A 12,282-nucleotide genomic window follows, 5' to 3' on the forward strand; every position below is an offset into this window, starting at 1 on the left:
GGATGCCGGTTGATTGAAGATGGCCTCGCCGACACCCTCGCTGGAATCGCGCGCGAATTCCCTCGGGTCCCTGGCCTCGCTGTCCCCGCTAACGGTGAGCGGCAGTTCCCCACCTGCTAGCGACTCGGCGATCTGCGACGTCGACAGTTGCGACCTCTGCCTGGACGCACCGAAAGCAGGGGAGGCCTGTCCCCGTTGCCGTCTTGGTGGTGCCGCCGGCGTACGTTGTACCGGGTGCAAGTCTACAGAGTCAGACGCGGTAGCCCGTTGCTTCGATTGCGCCAATTTCCTTTGTCCAAACTGCGTCATGGCCCATCAATTTATGCATTGTTTCGAAGGTCACCGAGTATTAAATCTCGGGGATTCGAAACTGGAGACGGTGAACAACGGCGGCAATTCCACGACGGAATTGCCGAAGAACAATCTAGTTATCAACGGTGGTAACAGCAACGAAGAAAAGACGTTGTTCTGTCCGCGTCACAAGCAGGAACTATTGAAATATTTTTGCCGTGCGTGTACGGTATTGGTATGTAAGGAATGTACGATCACCGATCACCCCGGTCCATTACACGACTGCGCCCACGTCTCGGAGGTCGGACCGCAACAAATGGAGGCAGTAGCAAGGGCGGTACAAGAGTGTCGGGCCAAAGCCGCCGACGTTAGGGCCGCTGTCAAAGCGGCCGATCACGGTGCCGCCCGATTACAAGTACAATATCACAAGGCGCAGAACGAGATTAACGACACCTTCCAGTTTTACAGATCGATGTTGGAGGAACGTAAGCAAGAACTATTGAAGGAATTAGAATCCGTATTCTCGACGAAACAAATATCGCTCGGTGTATTAACGCAAAAGGCGAACGAGATGGCCGATAAGATACAACAGACGTGCGAGTTCGTCGAACGTTTGATCAAATATACGACGGTCACGGACGTACTTATGGTTAAGAAGTTGTTGGACTCTAAGCTACAAGTATTGCTGAGCTATACGCCCGACATATCGAATCAAACGACCGACTTAGAATTCGTCAGTAATTATCAGGCTATACAGGTTGGCGTTAGAAACACGTTCGGTTATGTACGTAGTAATAGCGAGACGGGTAACGCTGGACCGATTGGGAAGCAACCACCGATAGCACGTCCAACCGCATTGTCAAGTAACGGTAGCAACGGAAGTAACAACGGTAACGGACCTGGCAGCGCTGGAACGTTGGGAGGTTTGCTTTTAGATCGACCGTATAGCAACGGATTGATATCTTCGAGTTCTAATTGCGCATCGTCGACCTCACCGTCACCGTTCGACACCACTAGCAACAACGGAGCCGGTGGCGGAGGTGGTGGCGGCGGCGGCGGAGGAGGCGGAGGCGGAGGCGGAGGAGGCGGGAGCAGCAACAGCGTCATTACGAAACGCTTCAGCTCGGCCAACAGCCTCGGACCCTTTTCGACGACGATAAGCGAGCTCAATTTGAACGGCATGAACGCGAATCCCTACGAGAAATGGAGCAACGGTGGTAGCGACGCTTATCCCGTTGTAACGAGCAACGATCATTTCCCAATGCCGACCGCGGTATCCGTAACACCTAACGCGGCACCGGGCGAGTCCGTCCTCGACCTTACCTCCAAGCTCATGTCGGCCGCTGCTATATTCCCGTTGAAGTCTCAAATAAAGCGACAAAAAATGATTTACCATTGCAAGTTCGGTGAATTCGGTGTTATGGAGGGACAATTCACCGAGCCCTCTGGTGTCGCCGTTAACGCACAAAATGACATTATAGTCGCCGACACGAACAATCATCGTATACAGATATTTGACAAGGAGGGTAGATTCAAGTTTCAATTCGGTGAGTGCGGCAAACGGGACGGACAATTGTTGTATCCGAATAGGGTCGCGGTCGTACGTACCTCCGGTGACATCATAGTCACCGAGAGATCGCCCACCCATCAGATACAGATTTACAATCAGTACGGACAGTTCGTTAGAAAATTCGGTGCTAACATATTGCAACATCCGCGCGGCGTTACCGTCGACTCGAAAGGGCGCATCGTCGTCGTCGAGTGCAAGGTCATGCGCGTTATCATATTCGATCAAGCGGGCAACGTACTCCAAAAGTTCGGCTGTTCCAAGCATCTCGAATTTCCGAATGGCGTTGTCGTTAACGACAAACAAGAGATCTTCATTAGCGACAATCGGGCCCATTGCGTCAAGGTATTCAATTACGAGGGCGCATATCTACGTCAGATCGGCGGCGAGGGTATTACGAATTACCCGATTGGGGTTGGAATCAATGCGGCCGGTGAAATATTGATTGCCGACAATCACAACAATTTCAACTTGACGATATTCACGCAGGACGGCCAACTTGTATCGGCATTGGAGAGCAAGGTCAAGCATGCTCAATGTTTCGACGTGGCGCTTATGGACGACGGCTCGGTTGTATTGGCGAGCAAGGACTATCGTCTTTACATTTATCGTTACGTTCAAGTACCGCCTATCGTTATGTAGACCAGCGAGCCGTCACGACGACGACGATGATCATCGTCGTCTCGGGACAACATTTTTTTTCTTATTCCATTAATTATTATTATTATTACTATTGCAACTATTGCTACGTTTATTATTATTATTATTATTATTAATATTATTATTCTTATTAATATTATCATTACTATTATTACTAGTACTAATACTACTACTACTACTACTACTATTACTACTACTATTACTACTACTACTATTATTACTACTATTACTACTACTACTACGATTACTGTAATAATTGTCCCTCTCGCCGTCGTCGTCGTCGTCGTCGTCGTCGTTCAACTCGCATCATCATCATCGTCATCGTTATCGTCATCGTCATCATCGTCATCATCATTATTATTATTTTTATTATTATTATCGCTAACAACAATCCATCGAGAAAGAATTGATCTTGTCGATCTTTTTCTACCTAAACTCGTCGCCATTACCGGCGCCGCCTATCTTCTTCTTCGTCGATCATCCTGCGTCGTCGTCATAGTTATCGCAATCATTGTCATCTTTACTATCCTCGTCATCGTCATCGTCATGACGTACTCGCTTATTCGATTGTCAAACAACAACAAGCATCGGTTCTCAACCTTGTTGTATAAGACTCATAAGATATTTTTTCTCAGAGTCAACATACGAGCACCAATCGCGAGAAGGAAGAAACTTCTTCGTGCTCTCTCCTCCTCTTCCTCCTCCTCCTCCTCCTCCTCCTCCTCCTCCTCCTCCTCCTCCTCCTCCTTCTCCTATTCCTACTCTTCCTACTCCTCTTTGTTTAACCCTCTCTCACTCGCGTGCGTCTATTTATCGGACGGAGACCTTTTATTAGGCACACGCGCGCACAAACGCTACTAATAATCACAGATGACGATCACACGGACATAATTACTTACACATACGCGCCCACTACTACTACTACTACTACTACTTACTACTATTACTACTACTACTACTACTACTACTACTACTACTACTACTACTACTACTAATACTACTACTGAATACTTATATACTACACCGGTATTACTATTGTTACACTTACAATGCATATGGCGTATAAACCTTTCTCAAAGGTATTTATTAACCATATTCACGATTTTAAAAATATACACGTACACAGAAATACACACACACACACACACACACATCTATTAATTAACTCGTATACATATAACGGCACACGTGGCGCGTCGTCGTGCTTAACATAACACACACGCGCGAAACTTACTTGTTAATGTTGTTATAAACTGAAAATACTGTTGTTGTTGTTTAGTTGTAGAGCTCGCCGCCGCTAGTCACTCTCTCCCTCTTACCTTGTCTCCTCTTATATATATATATCTCTCTCTTTCTTTCTATTTATCTATCTATTTATCTCTCTCTCTCTCTCCCTGTCTCTCTCTCTCTCTCTCTCTCTCTCTCTCCTTTCGATTCACGATTAATTCATACGAGAAAGTGAAACGAATATTACGTACACATATAAAGCATTCGTACACAGATTGGTTACATACATGAAGCTTTCGTACAAAGTTACACATACACATTCGTACACGGATTACACGATTACACACAACACCTACGTTTCCTTCCTCTTTTCTCGTAATGGTTGTAAACGATCCTCTTCCAAAGCTTTTCGAAACGAAACCAGAGAAAAAAACAAACGGTAAAAACAAAAAAAACTCGAAACAAAATCAAATGCACGAAAAAAGAAAAAAAAAAGAAAAGAAAGAAAGAAAGAAACGAACGAACGAACGAAGGAGAGTCGACAAATTATTTTCTTCTCGCGATTCTTAGCTCTAAAACTACTCGTCTCTCGTTGTTGTTCGATTGACGACAACGTAACGGAGTTTTCAAGCGATTGAGAGAATCAAAAAAATAAATTAGCGAATGAACGAATAAATAGATATATGCAGAAAAATTGAAGAGAAAGAAAGGAGTATAAAAGGCAAAAAAAAAGAATTGAAGATTATCAAGATTAATAACGAACGAAAAGAGGAAAAAAGATGGCGAAACATGCCGTCGTCCCGTTGTTTGAAATATAATTTCGAAAGAAACGTGAAAGAAGAAGTAACAGAAGAGAGAGAAGAATGAAAAATTGAAAAAAACGATCGCACGAGAACGAACTTTCGTTTATATTCCTCTCTTCCTCGTTAACGAGCGAGCAAGGAAAATTAATTTTTTTTTTTTTAAATCGCACGACTCGATAATATCTCAACGTGTCTTATGCATTTTCACTTCTCTAACAAAATGGCCGTCGTTACGCCGTCGCGTGTCATAAGTTTGATCCTTTTTTTCTATATATTTTTTTTTTTTTTATTTTTTCTTACATACATACATACATACAAAATTCTTTTTTCTTTCTTTTTTTATTTTTCCTCCCGTAGACGGGAGATCTATTAAAAAAAGAAAAAGAAGAAAAAAAAAAACAAAAAAAAACAAAAAAAAGCAAAAAAAAAAAAAGAAAAAAAAATCGCAACGAAAAAGAAAGAAAAGAAACAAAAATTCTCACGTTGCCAGTTGCATCCATCCTTTTGTTGATCGTTAAAAAAAAAAAAGCGACGATATAAAGAAGAAGAAGAAGAAGAAGAAGAAGAAGAAGATAATGAGACAAAAAAATAACTAACCTAAGAAACATAAGCGAAAGTGGAATTTCAATGGAGGAATGAGGATGGAGAAGAGAGAGGGTGAGACTCTCTCTTTCTCTCTCCTCTTCGAAAGGAGTTTAAAAAATATTCGTACTCCCATCTACCCATCCCACAAATTTACGATGATGATATCATTCCCAATCATCGTTATTATTATTCATTATCATTATTATTTTTATTATTATTATTATTATTATTATTATTATTATTATTATTATTATTATTATTATTAATATTATTAATATTACTATTACTATTATCAATCATGTGTATCATATATAATTTTTCTTTACTATTCCTAATATCCTTCTCATAATTGTTTGTTTTGTTTGTTTGTTTGTTTTCTTTTTTTTTCTTTTTTTTTTTCTTTTTAAATATAATATGCTTCTAAAAGTACTTTCCTTCCTATCTCCTTCCACCCTTATCTCTCTCTCTCTCTCTCTCTCTTTCTTTCTCACACACACGCGCGCACGCACACACACACACATACATACATACATTTATTCCTTTTCTTTTTCTTTTCTTTCCCATTCTTTTTTTCTTTCTTTCTTCCTTTCTTTTTTATTTTTTATTTTTAACAAATCCTTGCATCTCCTGGGGAACGATGATTGTGATGAAAAAATAATAAAAGCGATAATGACGATACATACATTGAAAAGAGAGGAGAAGAGAGAAAAGATTAATTGAGGAAATAAATAAAAATAGGAAAATGTAAACGTAATTTATCCAAGGGACAAAAAGAAAGAGTGAAGGAGAAAGATGAAGATGGAGAGAAAGAGAAAAAGAGAGACAAAAAAAATACATAGAAAGACAGAGAGGTGGAGAGAGACAGAGAGAGAGAGAGAGAGAGAGAGAGAGAGAGAGAGAGAGAGAGAGAGAAGAATGAATGAAACACACACACGCACACGCACTTAAATAAAAAAAAGAAAAAGAAAAGAAAAAAGAAAAAGTGGGAGCTTATCTTAACGTTCGAACTATCGCTTATGTTATGTTATTTCATTTTATTACCGACGAAATATGATAACGACATAATCTTATTACCATAATGACGTCCAACAATCTGGAATAATAATTTTACGAAAAGAATATTGACAGATATTGATAGAGAAGGAATATATTATATTCAGCTTTTATATAATACGTACAATAATACATAGATATATATACGTATATATATATATATATATATATATATATATATATATATTATACTTATATTATACTTATTACGACTTTTGCGATGGTTCAATCAATATGATAAGTCTTGCTTCACTATTAAAATTAAGGAATGGGATGAAACGAGAAAAGAAAAAAGAAAAAGTAAAACAAAATAGAAAAGAAGATATTATAATAATCATGATCATTAAAATATAATTCTTCCTTTTCCATTCACGATGATAGTCGACTTCACATATTCATTCATTCGCTCACTCACTCACTCACTGACTCACTCACTCACTCACTCACTCATTCACTTATTCATTCATTTATTCATTCACAAAATACATTAAATACTAGCGAGCGTACACATGTTAATATTCATATAATTCAGACGCACACACGCACACAAAATATATATGTACAACCTCGTCCTGAAACTTGTAGTGGTGTTTAAATGTAGCTGTAGTTATATAGTTAGTGAGAGTTTTGTAGTATGCGTGTAAAACATTTTTCTATCCTTTGTTTTCGTCTCTCTCTCTCTCCCTCTCTTTCTCTTTCTCTCTCTCTTTTTCTATCTATCTATCTATCTATCTATCTATCTATCTATCTGTTTATCTATCTGTCTGTCTGTTTCTATTTGTTCATTCATTTACAAAATTTTTTATTACGGAAATGCCTCCATACTTCATCATCATTATTATTATTAATATTATTATTATTATTATTATTAATATTATTATTATTATTATTATTATTATTATTATTATTATTATTTCATATAACATTTCCACCATACTTATTTCCACGAGCCATTACTTCGCGATGTCCTTTGTTTTCTTTTTCAATAGGACCGGTAGAAAAAAAGAAAAAAAAGAAAAACGGAAAAAAAAAGAAAAAAAAATCCCACAAAACGATATTTGCCTCTAGTGTTCTTCTCTGTGCGATCGTATAGTATTAATATATTTTGTTGGATGAGTCGGCAAATGGCGGATTGGTTCCTTAGAAAAATAATAGAGACCACCGTAAAATCCGATTTCGTGCATGTTTGCTATTACTTTTTTATTATTTTTTTATTATTATTATTATTATTATTATTACTTATTATCATCATTATTATTATATTATTATTATTATTATTATTATTATTATATTATTATTATTACTTATTATTATATGTGTATACGCGTGTGTATGATGAGACGTGTATGTATGAGTGTGTATGCGTATATTATTAACTCGATTTACTATGATCTTTTTTTTACTATTCTTCCTGATTTTTTTTCTGCACTATACTTTTGTTCTTTCGTTCTCCTTTTCTTTATATATATACACATATATATATATATATGTATGTATATATATATTCTCCACTCATACTGTCTCCTCAAAGAAACGCGTAAGTGTGAATGATTAGTCTTAATTTCACTCCCACCCCTTATTTCCTACCCTATTCCCTTAGATGAAATCATATATTCCTGAATAGTAATAATAATTATTTTTTCTATATAGATCTTTTCTTTCTTTTTTTTTTTTTTTAAGTAGGTAAGAGAAAGATAGTAGATCGATTGGAATATGAATGAAGGACTTTAACAAAAATAATAGAAAAAATAGAAAAGGAGCATGGCTAGCTGGCTCGTCTGTGAATCATCCCTTTTCAAGCTCGTCTTTTCTCGTAGACACACTCGCTAAATACTATGCCAATCAAGAGATTACGCGTTTTCAATAACTATTAATTTTTTTTTCCTTTTTTTTTCTCGTTTTTTCGGAAGAAAAAAGAAACAAATGAGACCGGTCAGAACATTTATCCGAAAGTTACGGAAGGTCAATTATCGTCAGTCCGTAATTTTTGGATCGCTTGGAGAAATTTTGTTCTATTTTTTTTTTTTTTTTTATTTTTAAGTTTGACATAGTTAAGGAATTTAAATATGAAGAGAATGAAAAAAGAAGATAGAGAGTGGTGGTGGGAGAAGACAAAAGAAAGAAATAAAACAAAATTTATTCTTGATTACTTAAAGGAAGAATCGTTTAAGTCGTGCGTTCTTAAAAGATTTTTACAAAAAATATATATATATATATATGTATATATATATGTGTGTGTGTGTATGTATATATGTGGTGTGTGTATACACATATATAACACCGTAGTTGTTAGAAGATTAGAACGGAGAGATTTCTATTTTTTTCCTGTTCTTTATCGAAATATAATTCTTTTCTAATGAATCATTATGGATCTATAGATCGTTAAAAAAGTGACGGAGATAATGTTTATTATGGATTTTGATATTAAATAAATTTGTTAGTTCTATTTATAAATTTTGGGAAAGTAAATGAGGATTAAGTACAAAGAAAGAGAGATAGAGAGAGAAGGTGGGAAGATCGAACTCGTATGAACGATTTTGATCGATAACATTGATCATTTTTGTCTTTCAAATTCGTTCGTAAAAAAACGAATACGAATTTCTCACTTTTCTTCTTTGTTAGAATTTATGATGATGATTTTTTTTTATTTTTTTTTTTTTTTAATTACTAAAATAAAACACGAACGAACGCACAGACTTTTTCTATCGTTTGTATTTAAAATCAATGAATGTATTAAAACGAGAGGGAGAATTCTAAATGTTCAATCGTCATTATTGAACACTGTCAAAGTACCGTTCAAATTCGATAGGAAAATCTCGTTTAATTATTTTTCCCCTGATGGATCATTTTTTTTTTTTTTAAGCGTAATGCATTGATGATTATTTAAGAAAAAGAAAAAAAAACAAAACAAAAAGACAAGAATGATTAATTAAATGATTAAATATGACGAAACGCGAAATCGAAAAATAAAATTCTTTTGATCACGCGTGAAGATAGAAGTATTAAATATTTTTAGTCGGCTTTAATATTTCTTTTTTTATCTTATTGATAACTTTGTTTATAATATAAAAAAATGGCATGTGTATATATACATATACATACATATATATATATATATATATATATATGTGCATGTGTCACAAAACTTTAGTCACCAATTAAAAGTCTATTTGTGTTTCTTTTTTCTTTGTCTTTTTTTTTTCTTTTTAAATTACTAAACGCAAGACAGTATCAGTCACGTTCGTTCGATAATAAGCATTAAGAAACAAAAAAGAAAAGAAAATCTCAATAATAGAAAGAGCTAAGAAAAACAAGAGAAAAGAACAAACGAATGAAGCATATAAAAATTTAAAAAAATTAAATGAAACACATAGGACATACACAAACACACGCAGTCACTCTCAGTGATTGAGTACATTAGATATTCCACTGATATAGTAACGTGTAGATGTATTTGTCCATTAGTATTTATATCGCGTTAGCGTGTGTTGATTTATAATAATTATTATTATTATTATTATTATTATCATCATCATCATCATCATCATTATTATTATTACATTATTACTGTATTATTATTGCTATTATTAATATTATTATTATCACACTATTATCATCATTATTATTATTTTTTATCATTATTATCATTATTATCACTTATCATTATTATTATTTTTTTTATTATTATTATTATCATTATTGTCTATCAACATATTCCTATAAATCGACAAAGAGACGATTCAATATAGCCAGCTAGCCATCGAGCGTACCAATATCGTAAAGAAAAATTAATTAATTAATTAATTAATTAATTAATTACTTAATGAATTAATCGATTAATTATTTAATGATCTATTAGTTAATTATTAAATCGAGAGATACGCGTATAGCATAGAAAAATAATAAAAAAGAAGTTTGATAGAAGATGAAACTCCATTCCTATTAAGACGTAATTTACAGAGAGAAAGAGAGAGAGAGAGAGAGAGAGAGAGAGAGAGAGAGAGAGAGAAAGAGAGAAATAATAAAGGGATGACGGGTGTATGGACATGTTTTATTATCAGTGTGCGTCTGTGTGCGTGTACGTGTGCGTGAGTGCGTACTATCTTGCGTATATAATTCTTCATTTTTTTTTTCATTTTTTTTCTCTTTTTTTTACTTCTATTTTTTCTCCTGTTTTTTTTTCTATTATCTCCTATCACGATGCGTGCTTCCTCGTGCGAAATCGTAGTGCAAAAAAAAAGAAAAGAATGGGACAATGAAAGAAAGTAAATGATACGAATAAGATTACAATTATTTGAGATTAGGAAAAGTGAGTAAAGTGTGGGGGTGGATCTGGGATAAAAAAGAGAAAGATGAATGCGAAAAATAATGGATTAGTAAAAATGCCGAGGATTTTCAGCACGTAAAAACTGTCTCTCCTCTATTTTTTTTTTTTGTACTGGTTTGTTACGTTATTATTATTATTATTATTATTATTATTATTATTATTATTATTATTATTATTATTATTATTATATTATATTATTATTATATTATTATTATTATTTGTAGATGATACAACCTCCCGATTGTTCTTAATTTAAATTGTAAATCGTATTTTTGTTTGTTTTTTTAGTTATTTTTTGTTGTAAAATGCTTTTTAATAATATTTTTAGTTCACATTATATTTCTGTGCTATTCTCTTCGCCTTTTTACAACCACCACCATCACCATCACCATCATCAATATATTATCATTACCATTATTATCATCATTATCATCATCCTGATCTTTATTATTATTTTCATTATCATTATTATTATTTTTTTCTATTTTCTTGTATTTCAATCGAGTTTTTATTTTGGAATGCTTTTATCTATTATCATGATATTCATCTTATGTATACACGTATCTATACACACACACATACACACACATTCATATATATATATATATGTATTTTAGAATGCATCATATGAATCCTTCGTCCTGATCTCAATGACATTTTTTTCCGATTTATTAATTTTTTTTTTCCCCCAAGGAGAAGTGCTAAATAGAAAAAAAAATAAAAACAGAAGCATCTATTATAGGAGAAGCAAGATGAAAATTTCTACGAGAGAAAAGGAAATAAAATAACCGAACACATTCTACACATCCTGTGCATTCCATTTTTTTTTTTTTTATTTCATTTTTTTTCAGCGATAACATATTATGTATATATATATATGTATTTATTTATTATCAGTAGAAATTATTTCGTAAGCTTGAGTCCTTAGATTGGTAGTTAATTCGTTTGATTTTTTAATTTCTTCTTTAATTATTTTTTAAACACTCGATACATACATACGTAGACATACATACATGCATACATATTTATGCATACATATATATATATATATATATATATATATATATATATATATATATGTAAGTATTTCATATCATTTTTGTTAGAACATACATGATAATAAATTCTATCCATTAGATACAATCATCATTCAAATTTCACGAAATTGCAATTCGATATAGCAACAAATATCTTTTTTTCTATTTTCATTCGCGAGAGAAATTAGTGATAAATAAAAAAAAAAAAAGAGGAAACAAAACGAAATGGCGACGAAAGAATAAAAATGAAATGAAGATAAAGAGGTTCGTCCACAAAAGTAATCCTCATGCATCCCATGGCTCATGGCGTCGTATATTACAGGTAACGCGAGAAATGAGAGGAAGAGAGACAAAGATAGAGTGTGTATGAACAAGAGAAAGGGAGAGCATTAAAAAAAAATAAAAAATACGGGAACAATCGTAATCCTTTACGGTGCTCGACTACGTCGATAAGCCTGGCAATCTTGTGTTATAGTGTTAACGAAAGATAGAAAGATAAAAAAAAAGAAGAAAGAAAAACAAAAATGGAAAGAGGAAAATTAAGCAGTTTTTTAAAAAACCTCAAGCCGATTATAGATAACATAAATATATATATATATATATATATATATATTTATACGATCGAGCAATTACGTGCAAATAATCGAGCGATACCCATGTCGAGCGCCGTCGGATTAACCGGGTCGAGAGGGTTGGGGGTGGATAAAAAGAAAAATAAAAAGGGAACACACT

The 12,282-nt window shown here is 34.0% G+C and overlaps 1 protein-coding gene across 9 annotated transcripts in view; it reads left to right on the forward strand.

Annotated features, from left to right (window-relative positions):
• The window catches only part of LOC127070395 (brain tumor protein), a 169,789-nt gene that overhangs the window by 131,658 nt on the left and 25,849 nt on the right, over positions 1 to 12,282 (forward strand). For all 9 annotated transcript variants that reach the window (XM_051008294.1, XM_051008299.1, XM_051008300.1 and 6 more), the window contains one exon: positions 1 to 12,282. This exon is cut by the window's right edge and continues 25,849 nt beyond it. In XM_051008294.1, the coding sequence (XP_050864251.1) occupies positions 20 to 2,500 (2,481 nt within the window). In that variant the 5' untranslated portion in view covers positions 1 to 19 and the 3' untranslated portion in view covers positions 2,501 to 12,282.

Source organism: Vespula vulgaris, chromosome 18 (assembly GCF_905475345.1).
Source record: "Vespula vulgaris chromosome 18, iyVesVulg1.1, whole genome shotgun sequence".
NCBI lineage: Eukaryota > Metazoa > Arthropoda > Insecta > Hymenoptera > Vespidae > Vespula > Vespula vulgaris.